The sequence below is a fragment of the Mesoplodon densirostris genome, chromosome 5 (genome assembly GCF_025265405.1).
Source record: "Mesoplodon densirostris isolate mMesDen1 chromosome 5, mMesDen1 primary haplotype, whole genome shotgun sequence".
Classification (NCBI taxonomy): Eukaryota; Metazoa; Chordata; class Mammalia; order Artiodactyla; family Ziphiidae; genus Mesoplodon; species Mesoplodon densirostris.
In genome coordinates this window covers 11752832-11780827 of record NC_082665.1, presented here as the reverse complement: position 1 = coordinate 11780827, position 27996 = coordinate 11752832, and the positions used below count along the sequence as shown (strand labels likewise).

At 41.0% G+C, this 27996-nt stretch overlaps 1 protein-coding gene across 2 annotated transcripts; it reads right to left on the bottom strand.

The window, feature by feature from the left end:
- Position 1: 1 nt before the first annotated feature.
- Positions 2–27996, bottom strand: GART (phosphoribosylglycinamide formyltransferase, phosphoribosylglycinamide synthetase, phosphoribosylaminoimidazole synthetase). Of its 2 annotated transcripts, XM_060098536.1 has the most exons (22): positions 27910–27996; positions 25029–25214; positions 22688–22783; positions 22038–22212; positions 20859–20970; positions 19720–19788; positions 18687–18812; positions 17862–17949; positions 17215–17300; positions 16858–17026; positions 13448–13679; positions 10926–11020; positions 10526–10635; positions 9604–9802; positions 8349–8600; positions 8037–8189; positions 6220–6426; positions 4962–5099; positions 3491–3621; positions 3102–3243; positions 1951–2066; positions 2–1854 (listed from the first exon to the last, which is right to left on the bottom strand). In XM_060098536.1, exons 2-22 carry the CDS (start codon positions 25171–25173, stop codon positions 1663–1665), a joined length of 3033 nt encoding a protein of 1010 aa, XP_059954519.1. In that variant the 5' UTR covers positions 25174–25214; positions 27910–27996; the 3' UTR covers positions 2–1662. The 2 variants fall into 2 exon arrangements, with proteins under 2 accessions (XP_059954519.1, XP_059954520.1); XM_060098537.1 differs by lacking the exon at positions 19720–19788.

Sequence of the window (27996 nt, the reverse complement as noted above, 5' to 3'; positions counted from 1 at the left end):
ATAATAAAAAACAATATCCGTATTTATTACATTAATAAAAGACTAACATCTTATTTTCACCCTTCTATGCATTGCCTTTCTCATAACTTAAATGACCTTTTCTCTGAGTATCATTATAAACCAACAGCTGCTCACACACTCAACATGTCCAAGTAATATTGTGTATCACAAACTAGACAGTAGGACACCCTTTCAGCTGACTCTGTCCTTTCAGTATCATCCCTGCTACTTTCAACTTCTTTAATTTGGTTTCTGTCAACCACATATTTCAGACACACTTTGATTCTTCCTATCTTAAGATATTGAATCAGCTACCTTCCATGGTGTCCAGGTTCCTTTTAGTGGATATTGGTGTCTAAATAAGGGCTGGAAAATTGTATTTCTAAAGTCATAAACTCTTATTGATTTTTCTAATTTACCCTGGTACCAGCTTCTACTTTTATTACAGTATATGATTTTATCGACCAATAACATTTTCCTTTATATCTTCTAACTTTCTAAAACCTTCATAGGACAGTTTGGCGTATACATAATAGGTGCTTATTATGTTGAGTGAGCTCTCTAGAAAAAAGTGAGTCAGTTGTTTTTGCAGCAAAGACACCTATGTGAAATGATGTACCTGGACATCATGTGATGGCATTTGCTGACTACAGTCAAGGAGAGGTAGGGTGATGTTGGCCAGCTGCCTGGGGAAACTGACTTGCACCAGAGGCAGTGATGAGGGTCTCTTGGCAAAGGTGTCTGTCCTTTTTCCTGGCACTCTGCTTCTCTTGACCCTCTACTCTTTCCTGTATTAAGGCGAGAGTTTACTCTCTTCTGTATATAACTACTGTAAGAGTCCTGTGCCATTAAGTTTTGAGTTTAAGCTCCAAGGGAGGACTTGAACAGGGCTTCGAGGTACCCTTCCAGTAAGGTGCCCCCCTGTTGGGCAGGCAGAGCTCTTAGGCCACCCTGAAGGTGGCTCAGCAGTCTAAGGCTGGCTGGCTGCCTATGGGCCAGGTGGCCATTCCCTGTTTCCTCAGCTACGACAAAAATGTGGTCCTGTGTGTAGGGTCATGCACATGTGGCCCAGTATGTCAACCTAGACCTCCCGGTTCCAGAACTGCATATCCACGTTAGAAATGACTGGCTAGAGTGGGAAATCATGCAGTCCCATTATACCCTTTACTAGTCTGAGTAGATTGCCTTCCATCCTCCCAAACTGTGAAGCTAAAATCTGGGTATTACAAAAATTGTCAATTATTATAGGAATGTGTAATGATATTTCAAAGTACAAAGAACACTATCCCTCAGAAATGGGAGCTACCTCAAAATTTTATGACACCAACCTAGGATCAGAATAGTTAGAGAAGTCTCAATTCAAATCAGTACAGATATACAATATGGGGAAGAGATATTAACTTATTAGACTTATTAGCTCTTCGAAAAAGAATATAAGAAAGATTAAGTTTTGGTATCTTATTTGGCTGAAAGTAAAGGGAATTCTGAATGCCTGTTTTGATGATGAACAAAAAGGCCCCAGACAGGTAAAACCTGAAAGACCACTGGAAGCAATACATATATGTCTTAGATGTCTTTCAGGCTGAGTCCATGATAAAAGTCACCCTGCAAGCAGCTAGAATTATTCTTTCAAAGCTGGTTCCATTCTTGGATTAGGATGCTTCACTCCTCTTTGACCCAACAGATCTTGCCATTTTCCCCAAGCCGTACAGTTCCACTGGCCACCAGCTGCAGGGCTGAGGGAAATACTTTATGTTCTGCTAACTTTACTCTTTCAGATAGACTTTCAACAGTGTCACCCCTCTTCACCGGAACAGCTTCTTGTAAAATAATTTGTCCAGCATCTACATCTTCCTGGAAAAGAATGTGAGAAAGTTTTGAACATGACTTCTGCCAAGTACAATTTACATGAAATACGAATAAGATTTTGGTAGAAAGAGACACACTCACAGCTACGAAGTGCACGGTGCACCCAGTGACGGTGACCCCGGCATCCAGGACTTGTTCATGGGCATTTGAACCCTTAAACGAAGGGAGCAAGGATGGGTGGATGTTGAGCATTTTCCCTGGAAATTAATTAAAACATAGTGGTCAGAATTTAAAAGCCCTGTGTATTCTGTCAAAGGAACACACACCTTCCTGTCTAGAATCAGGAGTCAATAGGAGCAAAGGTTTTTCTAGGATGGGTGTTTTCTTTGTCAAAGACAGAAACGAGGAAAAGTGAAATACACGTTCTCATCCAAGGAGGCGCTGGGAGCAGCAGGTTTCTGCCTTGCACAGCTGAAGACACACCGAGGGGCTTCTGAACAGGCGCCTGCACTGACTCAAAGCTGGATGGCAAGGGCTCTAATCCGGATCATAGGGCTCTTGAAGAAAATTCACCTTGTCCCTGGCACATAATACTAGAAAGACAGGAGGTTCCTGCGTAGTGTCTATGTGCTTGACTTCTAACCATGAAGCAGCACGTTCACACATGACTAATCCACAGATGCCGGATTAGTCAGTGTGTGTGCCTTATGTCGCCAAAAGCATTGCCTGTGGTATATTACACCACAGTGCTCTAACTATATTCACTTAAGAAAACAAACTCTCCGAAGAGGAAATACATTTATTGACCAAATATGTGCACAAAAAAGAACCACAGGAAGCAGTCAAAACTTCTGTGGGAAAGGCATTAACAGCAGATACTACATTATCTGGCAACAGTGCCTTCCTTTCCATCTTCTGGCAATGGGTCACAGTTCCTCAGAAGAGGAACTCTATTTTGGGATACAGAGAGTCACCTTCTCTTGCTTCTAAACACGTAAAAAAGTCTCGTCCCAATATTTATCCAGAAGGTGAAACAGTATGTTTGCAGTAATGTGAAACCAACCTAAGCTACGTTAGAAACCGTAATTATAGCAGGCCAAGGAAAACTGATAGAGAGAGCAGGATAATAAATCATTATTCTCTGGGCTAAAGGCAAAGGAAATACAGTTATGACGTGTGTCAAAATAAACCGTCACAGTAAGTACCACGACTGGGATTGTTTGGCAAGTTAACCACCCTATAGCCCATTTTCAGTCAATTCCTCAATGTAGTATCAAACAATTTTTGCTTACCATTCCATTTTCTGACAAAGGGGCCAGATAAAATTCTCATGAATCCTGCAAGACAGACTATGTCTGTGGAGAACTCTTCAAGGACTTGGTCTACTGTAGTGTCAAATGCTACACGATTTTTATATAATTTATGATTTATTACCTAGAATAGAAAAAGATAAGTACAATCTGTTTCCAACAAATTACCAAAAATAATTTAAAACTCAACCTTTACATAGACCATACTTCACCTCCTTCTGAAGATACACGTGATGTCAAGAATTAAGGAATGGACAGGATGAGTATAAAGGCAAGCCCAGCACCCACCCCAAATCCAGGCATCCAAAGAACACTTGGGGGCAGATTATGAGTTTAAATAATCCTGAAAGATACTTTTCAAAGTAACTTACTCTGGTGGGAATTCCGGCTCTTTCTGCTTTGTCTAAGCCAGCCACTGCAGCTTTGTTGGAGATCACAACAACAATGTGTGCAGAGCTACGTGGCTCCCTGGTACTGTCTATGAGAGCTTGGAGGTTTGATCCTGAAAAAGGGAGAAAAACACAGGTGAGGGCACACTTCTTTAAAACGTTTATACCATTTTGAATAGGGAATGGTCAAGATTTTTGTATAAAAATGGCTTAGAAAAGATTGGCAAAATATGTGAGGCTTTAAAATTCCGTTCCTCTTAGAATAATGGATTAGTATCTTGCAAAAACATAGGCACTCCTGGTTCAAGGATATGTAATTGCTCCTGCAAAATAATATGATTTTAGCACAGCAGTAGAAACAGTATAAAACTGATTTTAAAACTGATTGATGAGGAATAAGCTACTTAATTAAGCAAGAAAAAAAATCAACCCTCTGAAGAAGAATAAACCACTATGACCCTTACAGTAGTTTCTTTGCTTTACCATCAACTTGGGTCTAAAGTATATTGAAACCTTAAAATAGACTTGTAAGGCAATTATACTTCTGGGAAAGTTAACCTAAAGAAATAACCAGAGGGCCTCCCTGGTGGTGCAGTGGTTAAGAGTCCGCCTGCCGATGCAGGGGATACGGGTTCGTGCCCCGGTCTGGGAGGATCCCATATGCCGCGGAGCGGCTGGGCCCGTGAGCCATGGCCGCTGGGCCTGCGCATCCGGAGCCTGTGCTCCGCAGCGGGAGAGGCCGCAACAGTGAGAGGCCCGCATACCGCAAAAAGAAAAAAAAAAAAAAAAAAAAAAAGAAATAACCAGATATGCACTTACAAACTTATTGTATATTTAAAAGAATGTTTATAGCAATGTTACTTAAAACAGTGGATGGAATTCCCTGGCCGTCCAGTGGTTAGGACTCTGCTCTCACTGCTGAGGGCCTGGGTTCAATCCCTGGTCGGGGAACTAAGATCCCACAAGCCGCATGGTGTGGTGCAAATAAAAAAAATAAAAAAAAAAGGAAAAAAGAATCATACTATATCCATCCATAGGAGAGAATACAATGCTCTTAGTACTTTACCCCGCTGTCCATAAGAGTCAAACACAAATTTTGTATTGTTACTATTAACAATTTAAAAAAGGCTCAACTGTCCTAAGACTTTCCAACTACAAAGCTATGATTCAAAAGAAGTTGGAATTTCCATTCTGTCTTTTCTAGCTTCTCTCTCTTCGACCATCTTCCCAACACCCTCTACTTTTCCTTTAGAAGCTGCTTCAAATGCCTGGGAAAAGTGGAAAGACTGAGGATGTAGAGAAGATAACACTCCTTAATGATACCTAGCCCCAGTACTGAGAGTGTTCTCGCAGGCAGAAGGAGGGTTTTTTTTGGGGGGGAGGGGGTGGTGTGGGTGGGAGAAAAGGAAGAGCATGTCTACAGCTCTGTAGTAAAGAGGAAGCCACATCTCACCTGTTCCAGATATTAAGACAGCTACTCTTGCCTTTTTTGGTTGAACAGAGAAATGATTTTTCAGGGTGCCATTCTCCAATACTGATCCATTTATTTGCATGGTTTCAATCAGATGCTTGACTTTCACACGAGGAGAACCTTTGTTTCAAACACACCCAATAAATAAAAAAAGAACAAGAACGACTGTGAATTTTTCTTTTTTTTTTGAACAACAGTGAATTAACAGTAATATGGAAAGAGAAGTGTTCTATAAAAACTTGAGTACTGTATTTTATTCTGAAAATAAGATATGCACGGACTAAAATAATAGGTTTGCTTTACTGATCGTCACTCATTCATACAAACTTCCTGATGGTGAACATATGTAACTGCCCACTTCAACTAAAAGCTACAGCACGATGTCTAAACATAAAGTGGGTATGTTACTGCCTGCCAGTGTTCCGTCTCCCCTTTCCCGCAAGTCTTGCATCCACAACAGTGCTATGACCTCTTGGCTTCAAGGGTAAGCATGTGACCCAAGCAAGGCCATTCAAAGACTTGATATAGGATGTTGAGAAAGAGAGGGCCTCTCTTACTGCAATGTGAGTTGAAGGATGTGGGCTCAAGACATCTTTCCGGTATTTGGAAAGCCTGCCTGAAAGTGAAAGCCACACGATAAAGGGATGAAAGGCAGATACAGACAAAATGAACAAGGCGTGACATCTCTGTTAGAGAATCTGAGTTGGTTTTCTGTCAATCTGCCAATTTCTAGTACTTCTAACAGAGTTCTGAGTCATACACAGTACTGGTCAGGGTGCTTGCTCACTACTCCTTGAACTGAGCTGAACCACAAAGCAGACCCTGAGACAAGGTCTTACGTGCGAGGTGATTACTTTGGGAAGTGACCCTAGGGAACCAGAATGAGGATGGGCAAGAGCCAATATAAGAGTGTGTTATTAAACTGGTCACCACTGTGGGCAATTGGGGCTCGATTCCACTGAGACCCTCAAAGGAGCCATGTAGACTGTGCCTCAGAACCGCTCCCTTCTTCTGTCCCTGAAGTGGGCATTTATTCACTGGTTCTCACCCCGCTGGTCAAGGGTTGTCCTGCGGGGTGTAGTTGTGCATATGTGACTGCTACACAGAGGTGTCAGAGCCCTGAGGCAGAACTGAAGAGACGCGTGGTATTGCTGGCGTGGGTGTTTTCATGTTACAGCTGTGTAAAGATAGTTGCCGTATCAGTGGCTTGAAATAGAGCAACTAAATAAGGAACAGTTACCTTCAGGACATGCAACCACTCTGCCGATCACCCAGGCTTCTTCCTTGTGCTGCTGAATATCCTGCAGAATCTGCTGTGTCAGATCCTTTGATACCACGAGGGCAGCCCCAACCCCACAGTTAAACGTTCTGGCCATCTCTTCTTCAGAGAGGTGACCTTCCTGCTGTAACCACGAGAAGATCCTGGGGATCCTCCAGGTCTGGGCATCTGAAAACAGGCAAGAGTTGTTCAATTAACCTATTACTGACACAAAGTATAGAAGTACGTACATATACAAGCCTATGGAAATTAAAACCAGCACTGCTCTTTTATAGAGGGTAAAACTATAAACTGGCCTTTCAGAAGTTTTTTTGGGATCCATTTGTACCTCAGGCATTAAGAACACCTTTCTTGTCACACTTGGCCAGTATTCACAATTGAGTGAAGTTTTGTGCTGCGTTAACTAACTAGATTCTTAGAAATACCCTAATGAATTAGATGCTCTAATGGCTGGATTCCCGTAAAGGTCGGCATACTACCCTTTTGTGAACGTGAAAAAAAAAAAAAAAATCTAGATCTAGGTGTAAGAACATATCCTCTAATACAACAAATATCTCTAATAGAAAATTTTAGGTAATACCTATATAGACACACACATAAAATTCTTTTTTTTTTTTTTGGCCCTGCTGCATGGCTTGCAGGATCTTAGTTCCCCGGCCAGGGACTGAAACCGGCCACTGCAGTGAAACCACTGAGTCCTAACCACTGGACAACCAGGGAACTCCCAACCAATAAGCTTCCTGGAACAGCAATCTTTACTCATTGTCTCTGTATCTCTGCCATCACCCCCCACTCCAATATATGGGGGGTGGTATCTATCCTCACCAAGATGCTTTTTGACACTGCTAACCAGTGTCATGTTGAAATCCTTGCTCGGAGTTGATGCTTTTACATGGTTTACTGCCTGATTTTGACTATTCTTTTTTTAGAAATTCTACCTCCGCCAAACTTTAAGGTGGTGGATACTGAGGAACAACCTTTTGGTCCCTCCTATTTGCGATTAACTATTACTATCTGCATATAAGTACCCAACTTAACTTCTGCTCACAAAAACACTACAATAAATACTTCAAAGATTTAAAACACTGTATTTCCACTTCCTATTCCAAATCTACTCACCTACTAAACTAGAAACTTGGGACTTCTTTTTTCCTTATAAGCACAAAATGATTCTCCAATCCGTTTCCCTTCTCTATGCCTTGGTTCAGGTCTCCTTTATCCCCTGCACGGACTATTTAATAACTACCACTTCCCTTCCCAGCATGTTCCTGATTCCATCTTGATAGAGCTTGAGCTTACTGACCCCCTTGGAGAATCTGCTTAAAGAATTTCATCTAAGTCAATTACACGAGGACTTTATGCCTTATAAACATGGCTAATGAAGCAAGAAAAGGTGGAAAAGGGTCAGTCCTGTTTTTTCCCCAAGAAGCCCCAATGATTTAAGAATTTTCCAGGTAGGGGCTTCCCTGGTGGTCCAGTGGCTAAGACTCTGCACTCCCAATGCAGGGGGCCCGGGTTTGATCCCTTGTCAGGGAACTAGATCCCACATGCCGCAACTAAGAGTTCGAATGCCAAAACTAAAGATTCCGCATGCCACAACTAAAAAGATCCTGCATGCCGCACCTAAGACCTGGCACAGCCAAATATATAAATATAATATTAAAAAAAGGAATTTTCCACATAATCATATGTGTACTAACTATCCATAAAGTTTCCTTCCACAATGTATTTTTTCTCATAACAGTTTTCTGAGCAAACGTTCTTTTTAGCAATCTTACCTAAATCCACCCCAAATTTCTGAGGTAGGACTCTGGGGATGTTTTCTAGCAATCCCCCACCGGTAATATGTGCAAAGGCCTTAACATGTCCTGAACGCAGGACAGGTAACAGTGAATGGCTGTAGATTCTGGTTGGAGTTAGAAGTAAGTCACCTGTATATTAGGAAGATGAGACAAAAACTTAGTCTATGAATATAAAACCAAAACATACGCAGTTTGTTCCATTCTAACTTTAAGTAACGAAAGCCTAACCCAACTAAGTGGTTGCTCAGACATTCCCAAGCAGGAGAGTTTAAATGTGAGTATGTTTACCTAAGGCCTGGCCACCACAGCCATCAGGTGCTGGAGAGGAGTACTGAAGGGAAGATTTCGCTACAATTTTCCTCACAAGGCTAAATCCATTGCTGTGAAGACCAGATGAAGCTATTCCAATAACAGTGTCCCCTTCAGTGATTCTTTCCAGGTGAGGGAGTTTCTGATCCCGCTCCATTGCACCAACGGCAAAACCGGCTAGATCATACTCTCCAGGAGGGTACATGTCAGGCATTTCTGCCGTTTCACCTCCTGGCAGAAAGAGAAAACAAGAGCAAAGAAATCACCGAATACTTATAAACCTGTCTAGGAAGTAGTGACACCAGCTACTCTTCATATGAACAATTAAACAAAAGCTGTATTCTGCAAACATCTAAGCATGATTTCAGGGGAAACAGCACTAATTTCCACAAAGGGTGAATATAGCCTCCAAACATTATTTTTACGGGATGAATACTCAGTTGAATATAACACCATTTCTCTAGCAGTTAGTTTCAGAAATGCTTTCACCTGTATTTGATCTTTACAATCACTCTATGTTCCAATAATGGTACAGGCTTAGAGAAGTGATTTAATCAGACCTGCCAAACTCTAAATGCCCTGGCCTAAAAAATATGTCATAGTTCATATTACCACCATATTGTGTAAAGACAGGGTCTAGGCAGGCAGATCCAAATTAGGAACTGTTCTAAAAGATGGTTGAAGGGCAATTTTGGCTTTTGGGACATACTTGTCCACAGAAATGGTAATATAAAATAGGTAGTTTTGTTCCTTGGTCAACCTACAAATTAATTTTGTTCAGAATTCTCAGGTATGTATTTAATATTTCTGTAAACCTTGGGTATATTTTATTCTTAGTGTCATTTCTGTGGGAAAATAAGGCTTAAGTTAAGACTCAGAAAGCCAAGAACCGATCTGCCTCTGCTGCAGGGCCATAAGGAGGAAACAACCCCCTACCCTGTCTGTCCAGGAGGCCACTGAGAGAGATGGGAGTGAAATAGTGGCTAAGGATCAGGGAGAAGATAAGGCCTGGGCGATGGTGGAGGAGTATGAGTCTCAGTCTGGGGACCAAGCCTTGAGGGGAGGGTTCGAGGGCCCAAAGGTCTCAGTTGTCCTTAGGTGGTATCATCTGTATTTTACTTGCCTCGTCTTGTGACACATAGTTTGTCTCGTTAGGTATACTGGTAACCGATCATGTTTGTACATAAGGCTGAAATACATAAGAAGGATGTGTGATTAAAATGGACGGTCATACCGAGGAGAGCACATCCGGCTTTTTTACAAGCTTTAGCGATTCCAGCAACAACAGCTTCAGTCGTACTGGGGTCCAGTTTTCCACAGGAAAAGTAATCGAGGAAAAAGAGGGGCTCCGCTCCTTGTGCCAGAATATCATTTACACACATCGCAACCAAATCTTGACCAATGGTTTCATGTTTATGGCACTGCTGGGCAATCTACAGAAGAATATAAACATCCACATAAGAGAATAAGCTCCAAACTATATCTTGTCAATTATCAGTGGAGGCTAACAATATCACTGACTTTTGGCTATGTGCTCTGAACACCTAAAGACAAAAGAACACTAAATTCCGATAAGCTACTTGGTCCGAAAGTATTCCCTTTTTTCCCCTAAGATAACCCTTCTATCCGGATATAGCCTCACCAACACTGTGTTATTAGAAACACGTAGCTATTGTAGCCAACGGTATGATTACTTGGTGTGGTTCTCTTTAGTGCATATATGTCAAGAGGGGAAAGATATGTATTTAGTTTATTTATTTATGGCTGCGTTGGGTCTTTGTCGCTGCACGTGGGCTGTTGTGGCGAGCGGGGGTTACTCTTCATCGCGCTGCGCGGGCTTCTCATTGCGGTGGCTTCTCCTGTTGTGGAGCACAGGCTCTAGGCGTGCGGGCTTCAGTAGTTGTGGCATGTGGGCTCAGTAGTTGTGGCTCGCGTGCTCTAGAGCGCAGGCTCAGTAGCTGTGGCTCACAGGCTTAGCTGCTCTGCGGCATGTGGGATCTTCCCGGACCAGGGCTTGAACCCTTGTCCCCTGCATTGGCAGGCAGATTCTTAACCACTGCGCCACCAGGGAAGTCCCAAAAGATGTGTATTTGATACACAGTAAATTCTTTCATATCTTTCGTAAAAGGCCTTTACTCACATAGGTGTCTGATTACCTTCAGTTTAGTTCCAACACCATCTGTTCCACAGGCGAGAAGAGGATCGTTGAAACCGGCTGCTTTCAAATCAAAAAGACCAGCAAAACCTCCAAGATCAACATCACAGCCTGTTGGAGAGAAAACAAATTACTTGCTGCATTTCAACAGCGAAGAGTTGATCAAGAAAGCAGATATTAAAGGGGTATACATATCCTTTTGAGTTTAAGATCATGGATAAGAAATGCTTTTAATGTTAGAGGTAAGAAAGCGGAACACTACGAGTTTGGCTTAAATAGGGCAAGACTTACAGCAACTTGGCATTAATCGGGAACATTTTCCTCAGTAAACTACAAAGCACAAAGCAATACACAATGTTTGTCACAGTTAATGAACTAGCAAAGGACAGACTCTGACTTACCTGGTCTGGAGGTGGCTTTTGCTAAAGGCTTAATTTTCTCGACCAGCATATTTCCAGCTGCAATGTCTACCCCAGATTCCTTGTAAGTCAGGCCCCTAAAGAGTTTAAAAAAACAAAGACATCACCTAAATGCCAGGGAAGAATTATTTTAACCTTAAAATATTATTTAAAGCAGAAGATATCACTAGTGATTTTCATATCCCCCAGTACACTGGGCCATATCTAGAGACTTTGATTTAGCTGGTCTAGGGCAGGTCCTAGGAATTGAAATGTGTTTAAACAACCTCCTCAGTTGATCATCACTATTTGGAACTTCACTATTTGTAACTACTTCTCTAACTTAACTATTTCTTCCGAAAGTACTTGTCACAGGCAGTTAAATATACCAATATTTGGCCGTAATATTTCTCTGTTCAATTTTGGTATGGGAAGGAAAGGAGCGCCAAAACGGAGTCAAAAAAGTGAAAATTGGGATTATAAGAACTCTACAAAGAAACCCTCAATAAGGAAACTGAGCCCTTACTGCAATAATAGAGAACTGTATGTTTCCTTATAACTAAAGACAGTAAGAAATAAGATTTTAAAAACTCTAAAAAAAAGCAAAACCAGGTAATGATATTCAGTGCATCATTTCCATCTATAACAGTGCCAACAAGTTGGAACAGTACATTTAGAGATAAAGTTTATAAATGGCAATGTGACTTCATTAGTCTTGCCTTACAAAAATGACAACTCTGGACTAGTGGGATTCAGGGATACGTGAAGAAATATGTCAAGTTTTATTGGAAGCAAGGTGCCAGGGTACAGACTTGAGAGAAATTTGGCAGTTAACTCCAATAAAGTTAGCAGTCTGGGGTCACGCTTATATAGGAAACGAAGTTCTACTAGTTAAAAACAACTCTTTTGTCAGATAGCAATTGGCACTGTAGCCTCTCATCTTCTTCATCTTTTAAGAATCAGACGAGTATTAAGATTTCAAGTCACTTGAAATAGGTCATTTCAATAGAATCTAGTCATTTTAAAATAAAAAATAAAACTTTAGCATGGTATTTTAATGTTCAAAAAAAATTCCATTATTTAACCTTAAAAAATTTGCCTATCAGTAACAGTGTAACTTGAATTAAGTTGCTAAAAATTTCTCATTTTGTCCTAAAACACATTTATTTCTCATAGATGAACTCAATGAGCAATAGTAATTGTGATGAGATCAAAATACCCACATTTGCAGTTAATAGTTCATTGATTTTACAAAGGAATAGTTAGTTGTATATGACAATAAATGAATCAATAAAGGGTTACAAAATACATTTCAGTAATAAATATAAATGCAGTGACCAAATGAGATGGCCAAAATTTATAGTACAATCAAATAAAGTTGCAAAGTTAGACGACCAATATTTTCATCCTGAATTCTTTAACAAAATCATGAACTAAGATAAATACAACAGGGATTTCCCTGGTGGCGCAGTGGTTAAGAATCTGCCTGCCAATGCAGGGACACAGGTTCGCGCCCTGGTCCGGGAAGATTCCACATGCGCGGAGCAACTAAGCCCGTGTGCCATGGCTACTGAACCTCTGCTCTAGAGCTTGAGAGCCACAAATGCTGAGCCCGCGTGCCACAACTACTGAAGCCTGTGCACCTAGAGCCTGTTCTCTGTAACAAGAAGCCTGCGCACCACAACAAAGGATAGCCCCTACTCGCCACAACTAGAGAAAGCCCACGTGCAGCAATAAAGACTCAATGCAGCCAAAAATAAATAAGTAAATAAATTTATATAAAAAAAGATAAATACAACAGTAATATATAAATATATGATAACTCAAGGGAAAAAAAATCCCTTCCCCCTTCTTTATTGATGAATAATTGACAACTGACTGCATATATCTAAAACGTACAATGTGAAAAAATCTTTCAACAGCACTGATCTTATTGAGCTTTTCAAACATGAGCTACCATGAAGTTTTTTCCATTTCATTTGAATATTGCTGTAACCAGTAGTTTCAATTCAAACTAAATGCAAATCAAAATCAGATCAGTCGGGCTTCCCTGGTGGCACAGTGGTTAAGAATCCGCCTGCCGATGCAGGGGACACGAGTTCGAGCCCTGGTCTGGGAAGATCCCACATGCCACGGAGCACCTAAGCCCGTGAGCCACAACTACTGAGCCTGCACTCTAGAACCCGCAAGCCTCAACTGCTGAAGCCTGTGCACCTACAGCCTGTGCTCCACAACGAGAGGCCACCGCAATGAGAAGCCCGAGTACCGCAATGAAGAGTAGCCCGTGCACCACAACGAAGAGTAGCCCCCGCTCACCACAACTAGAGAAAGCCCACACCAGCAACGAAGACCCAACACAGCCAAAAATAAAATAAATAAATAATTTATATACATATAAAAAAATCAGATCAGACTCATAGAGTTAAGAATACAGAATGACTTAGTACAGGGTTAATGGAGTTTTCTACATCACCATTTATGCCAGTTCTGAAGCTGTGCTATAACCACCTTGGTAAGAAGTTTACCTGGGCTGCTGGAGGAAAGCTATGGCACGATAGCCAATGTCCTTCCTGTAAATGGCTCCCTCAAACTTTACAGCAGCTAGTCCTTTCTTGGCTCCTTCAAGGGCTGAGATGAGATTTTCCCGGATGGCCGTTACTGTAAGGACCCTACCCCCGTTAGTCACCACTTTGCCATCTTTTAGGGCAGTGCCTGCTTGGAACACCTCTAGTCCTAAAGCTTGAGCCTCAGGAAACCCTGTAAGAGAGCATATTTGACATATCAATTGCAGTAATAATATTCTACACTGGGGCTTATAATTTTCATAAGTTTTTTTTTAAATAAAATCTTTATTTCACTTAAATGAATCTTCACAAGAATCCTATCAGAAAGGAATTAATGTAATATAATAGTAAATACAGCCTTTCTCCTAAGAACAGTCTGTTCTGCTCTAGGGTGACCACTGTATTACTAAAACCTTGTGTTATCATAAATCTCATGTAAGAATGATTATTTCAATAAGGAAGGAAAAAAAAGAAGCTAAGCCCTGAAAAGTTTGAAACTAGAAGCATAAAGTTATTTTCTCCTGAAAAGTTAAAAAAAAAAAATTAACAAAACCTAAACATCATGAATAAATCCTGCATTTTTTTTTTTTTTTTTTTTTTTTTTTGCGGTATGTGGGCCTCTCACTGTTGTGGCCTCTCCCGTCGCGGAGCACAGGCTCCGGACGCGCAGGCTCAGCGGCCATGGCTCATGGGCCCAGCCGCTCCGCGGCATGTGGGATCTTCCCGGACTGGGGCATGAACCCGTGTCCCCTGCATCGGCAGGCGGACGCTCAACCACTGCGCCACCAGGGAAGCCCTAAATCCTGCATTTGATCACATTTTTTACTGAAGAGTAAAAGAATACCTTTTTGCTTTATCATAGCCAACTAAATAAAGCTGCTTTCTTTTTTAAAAAAACCAATAAGATCATTGCAATGCAAAACATATTCTCAATCTTTTCCCTAATACAACAATTGTAAAATTTTAAGACAAATATGATTTAAATTAGGTTTTGGGCTCAGCCTAAAAGAAAATCCCTGGCTTTATTTTTTCTTTTGGCTGCGTTGGGTCTTTGTTGCTGTGTGCGGGCTTTCTCTAGTTGCAGCGAGTGGGCTCAGTAGTTGCGATGCGCAGGCTCTAGGGCGTGCAGGCTTCAGTAGTTGTGGCTCGTGGGCTCAGTAGTTGTGACTTGCGGCCTCTAGGGCACATGCTCAGTACTTGTGGTGCACAGGCTTAGTTCCTCTGCGGCAAGTGGGGTCTTCATGGACCAGGGATCAAATCCGTGTCCCCTGCACTGGCAGGCGGATTCTTAACTACTGTGTCACCAGGGAAGTCCCCTGGCTTCATTTTCTTTTGAATTAGTTTTAAGATCCCACATATGTATTTTACATTTAAAATATTATTAGACTGTGTTTTCTAAATTTTGAAATGACCAACACGGGCAGTTTATACAAAGACAACCTCTTAATTAAAAAGAAAATTTTTTTTCCTTATTATTTATTTTTGGCTGAGTTGGGTCTTTGCTGCTGTGTGCGGGCTTCCTCTAGTTGTGGTGAGCAGGGGCTACTCTTTATTGTGGTGCGCGGGCTTCTCACTGAGGTGGTTTCTCTTGTTGCCGGGCACGGCCTCTAAGCTCATGGGCTCTAGAGCACAGGCTCAACAGTTGTGGTGCACAGACTTAGTTGCTCCGTGGCATGTGGGATCTTCCCGGACCAGGGCTCGAACACATGTCCCCTGCATTGGCAGACGGATTCTCATCCACTGTGCCAGCAGGAAAGTCCCCCCAAAAAACCTTTCATACCCCTAGTTTGTCCTTTTCCATTTCTCTTTTAGCACCATATTTGGTAATCTGTTAATACACATCTTACCTAGGTGTTTTTTTTTTTTTTTTTTTTTGCTGTATCAAATTTTCTTTAAAACAACTTTTTTATTGTAGTTGATTTATAATATCGTGTCTTCTATAGGTGTTTTTATTCTTATTTTTTCAAAATATTTATATTTTATTTATTTATTTTGGCTGCTCTGGGTCTTAGTTGCGGCATGCAGGCTCCTAGTTGCGGCACGCGTGCGGGATCTAGTTCCCTGACCAGGGATCGAACCTGGGCCCCCTGTATTGGGAGCGCAGTCTTACCCAATGGACCACCAGGGAGGTCCCTCCAGGTGTTTTTATAACATAGGGGCGTTTAGTCACAGGTACTCAAGTATCTGGTGGTATCAGTAACACCCAATATTGGGGTGTCAGAAATAACTATGACTCCTGTCACCCCAATCTTAGGGAAATTTCACCAATACAAAATATCTTGATTCTATCCCTTCCCTTTCTTCATTTTAAAAGGCAATCAGGGCTTTCCTGGTGGTGCAGTGGTTGAGAATCTGCCTGCCAATGCAGGGGACACGGGTTCGAGCCCTGGTCTGGGAAGATCCCACATGCCGCGGAGCAACTGGGCCCGTGAGCCACAACTGCTGAGCCTGCGTGTCTGGAGCCTGTGCTCCGCAACAAGAGAGGCCGCGACAGTGAGAGGCCCGCGCACCGTGATGAAGAGTGGCCCCCGCTCGCCGCAACTAGAGAAAGCCCTCGCACAGAAACGAAGACCCAACACAGCCAAAAATAAATAAATAAATATATATATATATATATATATATATATATATATATATATAAAAAGGCAATCAGCTCCTAACTGCCCAGCTGCCATGTGTGGGATGCACAGGGCAACGGACTTACTGTCTGGGTAAGACAGTAAATAGGGTGTTTGAATCAAACACAGTATTGGGGTATTAAGGGAGGCCAAATGACAGCCTACTAGGGATTTTAAAGGTCTGGTGTTGGCCTTATCGTGCTGGAACTTATTTAGCATTTTAAAACACTGCTTTATCTAACATCATTTAACTAGATGCCTCACCTCCTATAAGGAGAAACAGAAGAGAAGGCTATACTTCTGAAACTTTTAATTCTGCCATCAAAGTGACCATGGGGTGCACTGCAAACTGGGGGGTTAATTTGTGATCATTCAGAGATCAAGCCCTGAAATGTTCTCCTTGATGTAATTTATATTAAAGTTCCTCCAACTCTCATACATTCCTATCATCTTCCTGGCTCTTGGAGGATGGACGAGAAAGGCAGCACTGGGTGATTCTCTGGAAACTTAGCTAGGCCCACTTAAGTCTTCACTGTGCAGGAAGAGAAACGGACGGCAGTTCTTTAAATACAGTAATTTTGGATATCTGGACACCCATATCCAACAAGCAACATGCTTATGTTAGAAACCCGTGAAAGGTTACTGATGTCTCTAAACCCTTAAAAGGAACATAACATTGAATGGGACAAAGGCTTACTGTGGTACTGGTCACTTGTCACATTGCAATCCAACCTTCTGTTCTCTGATATTCACCTGTTATCTCTACACCCTTGGTGTAGTCTCCTGGATAACCTTTACTTGCCATGACCACAGTTACGGCAGTGCGGTTGTCAAGCCAAACAGGCAGAGATGTGCAGAGCAGGCCATCTAAGGTAGACTGAATCACTTCATAAAGGTCACTTTTAAGAAGTGGGAGGATCACCTGGAAAAACATAATCAACACAGCAACTGGGAGAAATTTCAGTTGTCCTTAGACATTTTATTCACTGGGATACCAGAACTTGCATATGTTTCTCAAAGGTAATTATTTCAAGGCTGATAAATCCTAAGATTAAAACAGCACACATATTCTACAAAGTAACACTTTATATTATTATCTTTATTACTCACTTGGCACTCTGGATCACCAAAACGGCAATTAAACTCCAGAACTTTTGGGCCATCCTTGGTCAGCATTATACCAGCATAGAGGATACCTTCGTTAAAAAATGGAAAAAAAAAATCTATAATGAAGACACTGTATTGCGACTATGAAAATCAGACTATAAACTTATAGTACTGAAAGTTTTGGAATGACCGTAACAAATGTTGTAACAGTGGTCAATTAGAAAAAGAAAATGGTGGGCTTCCCTGGTGGCACAGTGGTTAAGAATCCACCTGCCAATGCAGGGGACACGGGTTCGAGCCCTGCTGGGAAGATCCCACAGGCCGCGGAGCAACTAAGCCCATGCACCACATCTACCGAGCCTGCACTCTAGAGCCCACGAGCCACAACTACTGAGCCTGTGTGCCACAACTACTGAAGCCCGGGCACCTAGAGCCCGAGCTCTGCAACAAGAGAAGCCACCGCAATGAGAAGCCCGTGCACCGCAACGAAGAGTAGCCCCTGCTTGCAGCAACTAGAGAAAGCCGCGCGCAGCAACAAAGACCCAATGCGGCCAATAATAAATAATAAATAAATAAATAAATTTATAAAAAAAGAAAATGGTGTAAACTTACTCTATAAATAATGTCCACAATGACATCAATATGCTTACCTGTGTATGGCACACCCTCCTGCTGCATGCCATCCACTGTCCTCTGAAGAATAGTATTTTTAATTTTTAGCAACAAATCCTTAGAAACCTGGGGGACATAGAGACTTATTTAAATGTAACTGGTATTAAATTGAAAAAGTCCTCGCCCACACTGAGCCTCCTTTGTATACTTACAGTATATTCTATGCACACCTCATTAGCCTATAAATCGAGAATCTAGAGTTTATAAATTAATTGTAGAAATTATTGCACACACATGCTGCAACTAAGAATCCACATGCTGCAACTGAGACCCAGTGCAGCCAAAATAAATAAATATCTAAAAGGCACTATATTATTAGCACAAACAATTATAACTATCAGCAGTGAAAGGAAATGGGTGAGTTTCTGAAGTGCTAATCTATTTATAATATGCTCAATGCATATTTTTCATAAACATTGTCAAGGAATTGTTTGGAAACATGCTCTATCCATTATGAAGTAGAAAGACTAGAAGAACAAATGATAGTCTGACTTGGTTCTCAATTCGCCATACCCACTCTTACTGAGCACTTGTGTATAGGGCCCTGGATATCCAGAGATGAATAAGGAAGGGCTAGAAGGATCTGTTCAATCGATATTTAAGTTAGTTCCTCAAAGGCTTTTAGAAAGGGTTAATTTTAGAGTGAGACCAGAAGAGACACTTTTCATTTAACAGGAAAACCAATTTGCTGATTAGTAATATCATTTACAGAAAAAAAAACAAAAACCCAGAAAAGTGTCTAAGAGCTCTTTGAGAAGAACAAACAATGACTCCTGAACTTCAGCTGAGCCTCTGGGAAGTACCTGAGGTGCTGGACAATAGGCTCCCATTCCCCCTGTGTTGGGGCCCTGATCTCCCTCCAGCAATCGCTTATGGTCCTGTGCTGGGGGCATGGGGGCCACAGTCTTTCCATCAGTGAAGCACAGACACTGTAGAGAAAACAAACAGTCCATTTAACCTTAAATGCCAAAAAGTAAAAAAATAATTTAATAAGGAGAACTATATGTACCTTAACTCTAATTAGAGGAAGTTTTCGTTTTTAAAGTAAAATGATTTAAAACATAAATAACCCTAAGTTTCCTAGATCGAGAATCAAAAGATCCTGTATACTCTGTTCTGAAGGATCTGTAATTTTTGAGCTAGGTTGGGGGGGGAAAATATCCAGCTACTCTCAGAGTAAAAAATTTCAACCTTTCCCCTGTTTAAATAATGGGTGATATAAGTCCAATTTGCCTACTGCTACACTGGGGATGATTAAAAGATAAATTCTTCGGACTTCCCTTGTGGTGCAGTGGTTAGGACTCTGCCTGCCAATGCAGGAGACACGGGTTCGAGCCCTGTTCTGGGAAGGTCCCACATGCTGTGGAGAAAACTAAGCCCATGTGCCACAACTACTGAGCCTGTGCTCTAGAGCCTGCAAGCCACAACTGAGCCCGAGAGCCACAATCACTGAGGCCGTGTGCCACAACTACTGAAGCCCACACACCTAGAGCCCGTGCTCTGCAACAAGAGAAGCCACCGCAATGAGAAGCCCGCGCACTGCAACAAAGAGTAGCCCCTGCTCTCAGCAACTAGAAAAAGCCCGCGCAGCAACGAAGACCCAATGCAGCCAAAAATAAATAAATAAATAAATAAATAAGTTTATATATTTTTAAAAAAGAAGATAAATTCTTTTTTCCTTTGTATCTGAAATACTAAACGTATACAAATTCCTGTGTAACTGCTCAGTTTATGCTCTTGTATGAGGCGACCAGAGTAAACCAAGCCTTTTTTGGGATCATAGGTCAGATAACACAGCTTATACTCTGTAAAAGTCCAAAAGATGAATATACGTACAGACACCTCTTCTCCTTCAAGAAGTTCTTCAATGACAGTTGTTTCTCCAGCTTCTCCAAAAGCTTTATCCTTATTGTCGATAAAAACAAAAGAGAAATAAATTATAAGCTTTTATTATTTACTTAATTGGCTGTTGTCATTTTGCACCATTTGTATTATGAACCAACGCACTAGTATTATAATTTCTCTTTCTCTTTCTGAAAGCTGCAAAGGAACATATATGAATGTTCCCTATTTTTATTTTATTTTATTTATTTATTTGTGGCTGCACTGGGTCTTCAGTGGTGCGCGCAGGCTTTTCTCTGGTTGCCCCGAGTTGGGGCTACTCTTCATTGTGGTGCGCGGGCTTCAGTAGTTGTGGCTCGCGGGCTCTAGAGCGCTGGCTCGGTAGTTGTGGCACATGGGCTTAGTTGCTCCGCGGCATGTGGGATCTTCCCGGACCAGGGCTTGAACCATGTCCCCTGGACTGGCAGTCGGATTCTTAACCACTATGCCACAAGGGAGGTCCGAATGTTTCCTATTTTCAGAGTTGCAATGATGTAGAGTTAGCACTGGTGCAGATGAGATGAACACATCGTTAAAACTCTTCTGGGGATCCAGCTTTCCAGTTTCAAATAAGGTTAACAGAAAAGCAGATGTTTTCATCATTACCATTTAACTCTTATTTCTGACTTATAATTATGTTTGCTTACAATAATTATACTAATGTCTGTGAAAACAGATTTCCACAAGGTGGAGAAACCCACAACAACCAAGAAGGATCATAAAAGCAAAGTATATTAATTCATTGCTTTACTTCTCTTAGACCTGAGACACAAAGGATAAATGCTTTTTTTGTCCTCATGGGTTGTTGAGTATTTATTTATATGTTCTGTAGTCTGAGGACTTTCTACCTTTCAGAGCAGACAACAAAGGATGCTAAACAGAACTTACTTGCAAAGAACAGAATCATAGTTTAGCCATCAGTGTAGATGTGTAATAACCCTTTTATAGAGATGGATTATAATACATAGTACTATGAAAAATAACTGTGTTTGCTATACGTTTTCCTTGCCTTGAGGAATATTTGTAAGCTTAGCAGTATTTATTTATCCAGTGTGACTAGAAAATTATAAACCTTTTAAGAGGGGTCGACTTACCTGCATGATCTCCTGTACAGCTTTGCAGGCCTCTTCTTTGCTCTTTGCGACAACTACCCCTTTCCCAGCTGCAAGACCACTGGCCTTCACAACCAAAGCGGGGAAGTCTGCACTGTGAAGACAGAGTAAATTTCAATATCCAATAAATCTTTAAGATTCAAAAGTTGAAAATGCTTTGGGATTGTGTAATGATATGCTATAGCAGCAACTGAAAAGCAGGAAAAAAAACAAACCTGCTAACACCATTCTGATGTACTTCCTGCCAGGATTTTTTTTTTCCTATGTATTCCTTTATAGTTGTGGTCATATGGTACATACAGTTTTGCTTTTCTCACTTATCATGAGATCATATAAGCAAAATCTTTGGGGGAAAACAGCAGTTGCATAGCATGAATATGGAATGACCTTTTAAGATACAATACAAAGTAATGAATCATGCCCTCCTTCAAGTAAAAGATGTAGCTGTAGAAGACCAATATAAGCATGGATACACAGATCATTTCTCCAAGTACACATAAGAAACTGTTGTTGGTAGTTTCTTCCGTTGAGTAGAACTGGAGATCTAGAAGGAGACTTACCCAAAGTAAGTAACAAAATTGTTACTTGGAAGGTATCTGGCTACTAGGAAATAATAAAATTCAATGTAGGATGAAGAAAAAACAAAGCATGAAACTGACCCAACTAAAAAGAAAACATACCAGGTAAAAAGGAAAAGTGTCAACAAAAATAGGGGGCAAAGGCATGTATCTACCAACATTCATTTATTGCTCAATGTTCTCCATATAATAGAGAACAGGATGTTTAATTTTAAGATTTAGGATTGAACAGTGGTGGCAGAAGGCCAAGTGATGATTCCTCACCCTAGTTAATTATTGATGAAAAAAATCACTATCCTTTATGTGGTAAGATGCCACTGTGTCAATTTGGCTAAGAGGGAACACCTATAGAACCAAATGTATCCTTTTCCCCTAGAAACTATTCAGCAACAAACATTAAAACATTTATCTTTCTGCAAGGCTGCAAGAGTAAATCCCATTTTATTTTGATGTTGGAAAAAGGCAATTTACATCCTATGAGTTTTCCCCTAGAATTATCTTACTATAAACTCGTAACATAAAAGTGACCCGTATATTCAAATATCATATAACAAGTGCCCTTCACAGGCTATCTTCTATTTACCTCATAATGAAGCAGCAGGCTTCTTCAGCTTTGGTGAAAGCTCTCCACTGTGCAGTTGGGATTCCATGTCGGTCCATAAACTCTTTGGCAAATCTCTTGCTGGACTCTAACTGAGCTGCTTCTGCTGTAGGGCCAAAGCACCGCACTCCTGCAGATGTCAGGCTCCCAACAATTCCTAGGGATGGAAACAAACAGCCATAGCCCAGCTCTCTGCAGGGCCTTTTCATTCTGAAGAATTAGGATCAGGCTAAATATACACTGAGATGAGGCAAATGGCAGAGAATAACTACGTTTTTCATGTTTTCTATAGGATATAAACAAAATGCTACTGACACATGATTCAAATCCAACAAAAATCATGTGTGATATCCAAATATATGGATTATTAAATAGACACCAGAATAGAGCAGAATAAAAACAAAATATTTCCCACAGCTGCAAATTTGATCTCATTCAAATTTAGTCTTATTATGCATACTACTGATGCTTGGGGGGGGGTGAAAAATCCTAGAATCCATAAATTTCAAGAGGGTGAAAGCTTTTTCAGTGTATATTAGAAATCCTCATCTGTAAAATGTATTAGATGAGATGATCTCCAAGCTCCTGTTAGCACAGTGTATACCATAATAATCAACAGAAATGAACTTTACCAGCAGCCAGGGGTGCCTCTGGTCCAACAACTACAAATTCAATTTTCTCATCTTTGCAGAACTGTGCAAGGGCAGTGTGATCACTGATTGAGATGTCTGTGAAAAGAAAAAAGAAACAAACCTACCTTGTTTATAAAAATTCTTTAAGTTAACTGTCTTTCTGAAATGTAAGTACTATACTTTGGTATGCCTATTAATTGTCGGTTTTCTTTTACTGGTACAGATGAGTTTCACCATGAGAAATTCAGAGCACAGTACATCAGGCTAACCAACAAAGCTCAGTTCTCTGCTTTGTTATCACTACAGTGATAGCAGAGAACTGAGAAAGTTTTCCAAGAGCTATAAAGTACTTTCTTGACTATGGTGTTCATGTTGCTAGTGTTGATTGTAAACAAAAAAGTGTATCAGAGAATATACTCAGAAACTGGTCTTTTTTTTTTTTTTTTTTTTTTTTTTGCAGTATGCGGGCCTCTCACTGTTGTGGCCTCTCCCACTGTGGACCACAGGCTCCGCGGCCATGGCTCACGGGCCCAGCCGCTCCGCGGCATGTGGGATCTTCCCAGACCGGGGCACGAACCCGTGTCCCCTGCATGGGCAGGCGGACTCTCAACTACTGCGCCACCAGGGAAGCCCTGGGCCACCATTCTTAAGCTGGCTGAAGTCTCTGTACATATGTGGTATTTGTGATGTGTAGGGGATAAGTGCAGAAAAGGTAGAGTTCTCAATCTCCAGGAACTGCCTGAGTGGGATAAGGATGGAGTACCATGCACTCTGGGTTAGTAGCTGCAAACACAACTGGGTTGAACAGAGCCAACTACCTCAGCACAGCAAAGGGTGGCAAGAGGAAGATGACACACCTAACCTGTCACTACAAGTGAAAGCAGCCTCATGACAATATTGGGAGATTTTCATGGGCTGGTGTGTATGACATCCATTGCATCTAGATAAAATGTGCCATTTATTTAAAAAAAAATACAATACCTCACTCCCAGAGTTAAGATCCCAGGGAAGCAGATATTTTCTTATTTATCTTTTTCTTATTATTTTTGCTCCTATGTACACAATTATCTTCTCCCAGTTGGTAGCTTGCTGGGTCTATGTTCTCTCCATAAATATTATGTGCCACGTAGGGTACTAGGCACAGTGCACACAGTGCAAAATAAGACAGGAGACACGGGACTTCCCTGGTGGCGCAGTGGTTAAGAATCCACCTGCCAATGCAAGGGACACTGGTTCGAGCCCTGGTCCTAGAACATCCCACATGCCGCGGAGCAACTAAGCCCGTGCGCCACAACTGCTCAGCCTGTGCTCTAGAGCCTGTGAGCCACGACTACTGAAGCCCGCGCACCTAGAGCCTGTGCTCTGCAACAAGAGAAGTCACCACAATGAGAAGCCCGTTCACCGCAACGAAGTGTAGACCCCACTCGCCACAACTAGAGAAAGCCCACGCGCAGCAGCGAAGACCCATCGCAGCCAAAAATAAATAAATAAATTTATTTTAAAAAAAGACGTGTGACTTCCTTGCCCTCATGCAGTTTACATTCTAGAGCTTATGTTCTAGGAGGGGAATGAAGATAGGACACAGACAAGAGAAAAGTAAAAGAAGATACAGATAATAGTTCATGATTGAAAACAAATGAATTGGGGGGTGAACATGCTTTACTTAGAAACTTTAGGAAAGTCCTCTTTGAGAAAGTAACATAAGTTGAGACCTGAATGATGAAGAGCCAGTCATGCTAGGAGTGAGAACAAAGTTCAAGGCAGCTCTGTTTGGGATACTGGCAGGACTGCATGGATAGAGCACAGTGAAAAGAAAACAAGGGCTCTAAAAGATCAGGCTGGAAAGGCAGGCAGAGGCCAGATCACAGAGGGTTTTGTAAGGACAGGAGTTTGAGTTTTATGCTAACTACTATGAGAAGTCACTGAAGAATTTAATGCAGCATAAGAGCTGATCATCTTTTCCTATTTACCAGTGGAAGAGATGAAGGCTGAGATCTATTATGGAGTAAGAATTGCCAGAACTTACATTTAATAGCACTGCTCAATTTTGCATTCCCCAAAATACACACCAAAACACCTTTAACCTATATTAGGCATTTTGTAACTTTTTCAGTGTACATGTTTTATAAGGTTTAAAATAATTTAAGGTAAGAAAATGACACACTCTGAACAACAGGATACCTTAAATTACAACATATGGCAAGTATTCAAATTACCACATAAATTTCTGGGTTAAAAAAAGCATTCAAATCTGAACAGCAATTGACCTTTATAAAGAAGAGATGTGAGTGACAGTTTTATCATTTACAATCGTTCACTTTTACTTCAAAAAAATGATTACCAGTGTTCGAAATCTTTTCAGAGCAGGCAGTGCCTGCATTTCCTGGGGTGACTAACACTTGTTTGACATGATTAGACTGTGCAAGTTTCCAGGCCAGAGTATGTTCCCTTCCTCCATTGCCAATTACAAGCACTCGGGCTGCCATTGCTCAGTCTGCAAAGCAGGAATTCAGCAGGAAAATGAAAGCTGCAGAAAGAAAACCACAGTTGATAGTTTAGAATACATATACTTTAGAAACCACGATTTCTAAACATGATTTAAGTAGTCATTTGTAATCATACAAATAACATTTTATCCCAGCAATTCATTTGTGAAAAACTAGGATTCATAATTTGAGAAATATGACTGTGTACTCTTAAGGATTAGAGCGGTACTTTAAAGCTCCTTATTTCATTAAAACAAAATCTATGAACAATCACCCTTCTTTGGGCTTCACTTTTATTTATTTATTTTGGCCGTGCTGGGTCTTACCTGCGGCACGTGGGATCTTTGTCGCAGCATGCGGAATCTTTTAGTTGCAGCATGCAGACTGCTAGCCGCGGCATGCATGCGGGATCCAGCTACCCGGACCAGGGATTGAACCCTGGCCCCCTGCATTGGGAGGGCAGACTCCCACCCACTGGGCCACCAGGGAAGTCCCTGGGCTTCACTTTTAGAAGATTTAAAAATCATCAAATCTCAGTTAAAAATGAATCTTAATGTTTTACATTTAGACACCAAATTGAAAATAACTGTTTTTAAACCTTTAGTCTTATAAATAATAGACTTTAAAGTTACAATAAATTCAAATAAATGTTTAAGACTAGAGCCCGTAAAGGGTCAAATAGTAAATATTTTCTGAGGGCCATATAGTCTCTGTTGCAATAACTGAACTCTGCCACTGTAGTATGAAAGCTGCCCTGGACAAGAGACAAATGTGGCCTGGCTATGTCCAGTAAAAACTTACATAAATAGGCAGTTGGCTGTAGGTCATAGTTTGCCTACTTCTGCTCTAAGTAACAGGAAGCTATCAGAGGTTTATAAAGCATAACTGTGGCTGTGTTTCCATAAAACTGTATTTATGGACACTGCAATTTGAATTTTGTATAACTGTCATGTGTCACAGAAACATCACTTTTCCTTTTCTTCCCACAAACATTTAACAATGTAAAAACTATTCTTATTTGGTGGACTGTACAAAAACAGTAGGAAGGATTGGCACAAGAGCAGTAGTTTGCTGACCCCTATTTAAGAAGTTAGTGCAATATGCCAGAAAATTGGTAGAGAAGGCAAAAATCAAATTTGAACACGTCTTGCTTAGTTCTGGCATTTGATCCTGGCCAGGATGGGCGACTATCTCTCAAACTAACAGTGTGACCCTGGTTAAGCTCTTACTACCTGTAATTCAATTTCTTCACATCTTAAAAGGTGGAATTAAGAGAATTTGTCTTATGAGGCCTAGTGAGAATTGAAACATTTATAAACAATTAGTACAATTTCTTACACTCAGCAGTAGTAAATGCTAACCTGCTATATTTCATTTATTACTTTTGCCAAATTGATGCTTTAGGGAGAGAAAGAAATTCTAACAACAACAAAAAAAAAGCCAAAGGAATGAATAACTTGTCACATTCATTTACTGATTTTCAGAAGACATGTAATTATGTAGAAGGCAAACCGATAACAGGAAAAACAAATCAGTTACTTCTCGTGAGATGCTACCATTACACGTTTAAAGAAAAATATAATTTGATAATATAAAGAAGACTTTTTGAGCACTAACTTCGTGCCAGATGCTATTCTAAATGCTTTCCACGAATTACTTTACTTAATCTTAAGAATTCTGTGAGGCAGATAGGATTACCATGCCCGCTTTGCAGATAAATAACGAAGGTTCAGTTAGGTTACTTGCTGCAGGTCACATAGATAAGTGGGGATGTAGCCTGGATTCCAACGGAACCAATTTTGCTTCAGATACTCTTTAACAGTTGAAAATATGAGGAAGAAAAAAATTACTAAATTATCATCTCGGAGAGAAAAACACTATTTTTTTTAGTTTAATGGAAAACAGACTTTTGCCGTGTGTATTGAAATATCTGAAATGAACGTATCTTTAAATCTAGAGAAAACATTTATGTTTAGTTTGAATAATAGCGTCAGTGAAGGGAAATTATCCTGATTACTGCCGCGGATCTCTGAAATAGGATAAGGACTCAGCCTGAGGGAATCCACACCCTGGAGTGGCTAGGAGGCCGCCAGCCAGAGGTGCCTAGGTTTGAGTTAAGGAGTTAAGACTTCGTAGCTGGGATACCTTGAGGGACTTAACCTTCTTGGGCCTCAGTCATCTAAATGGGTAACACGAGGAGAATTAGAGAGCCAGGGAAAGCCATTTCAAAGGACTTGGTGAATTGGGACTTCCCTGGCGGTCCAGTGGTTAAGACTCTGCGCTTCCACTGCAGGGGGCCTGGGTTCCGTCCCTAGTCAGGGAACTTAGATACTGCGTGCTGTGCGGCATTGCCAAAAAAAAGAAAACAAAACAAAACACAAAGGACTCGGTGAATAAAATAAGGTAGAAACCAACTACATAATGGGACTAAGTAATCTGCTAGAGACAAAGGATGCATAATGAAAAATATGCGATTTAGGTGCATGACCTAAAAAACCTAAAAAAAGCATAAAGATGCCAAAAGGCCCTGACATCTTACAAAGCAGAGAAAGTGACAGATCCAATGTAAACCTCAGTTAAAACTGAAAAGCACATGGCCAACCCTCACCCACTGCGATTAAAAATAAGAGGACAATCCCTACCGCCAAACCAGTTCCTACAGTTTCATCCAATTCCTGATAGTAATCCCCAAACCAAACCATAAATGTACTTTCCTGAAAAGCGGAGGAAACTTACCCACGGACCCAAGCGGTCTGAGGGCTCGCACTTAAACTCTCGCTACGCGCTCTGAGCCCACTCGCCCGCCGCGCGCCGGAAGTCAGC

What these genes read in the sequence shown, in the direction of transcription:
- GART (XM_060098536.1), bottom strand. Translation starts at nt 25,173, where the DNA reads ATGGCAGCCCGAGTGCTTGTAATTGGCAATGGAGGAAGGGAACATACT. An exon ending in TTGGTGATCCAGAGTGCCAA is followed by an intron (nt 17,027 to 17,214) that starts GTGAGTAATAAA and finishes ATGTTTTTCCAG; the next exon opens with GTGATCCTCCCACTTCTTAA. An exon ending in GCTTTCCTCCAGCAGCCCAG is followed by an intron (nt 11,021 to 13,447) that starts GTAAACTTCTTA and finishes TAAACTCTTTAG; the next exon opens with GGGCCTGACTTACAAGGAAT.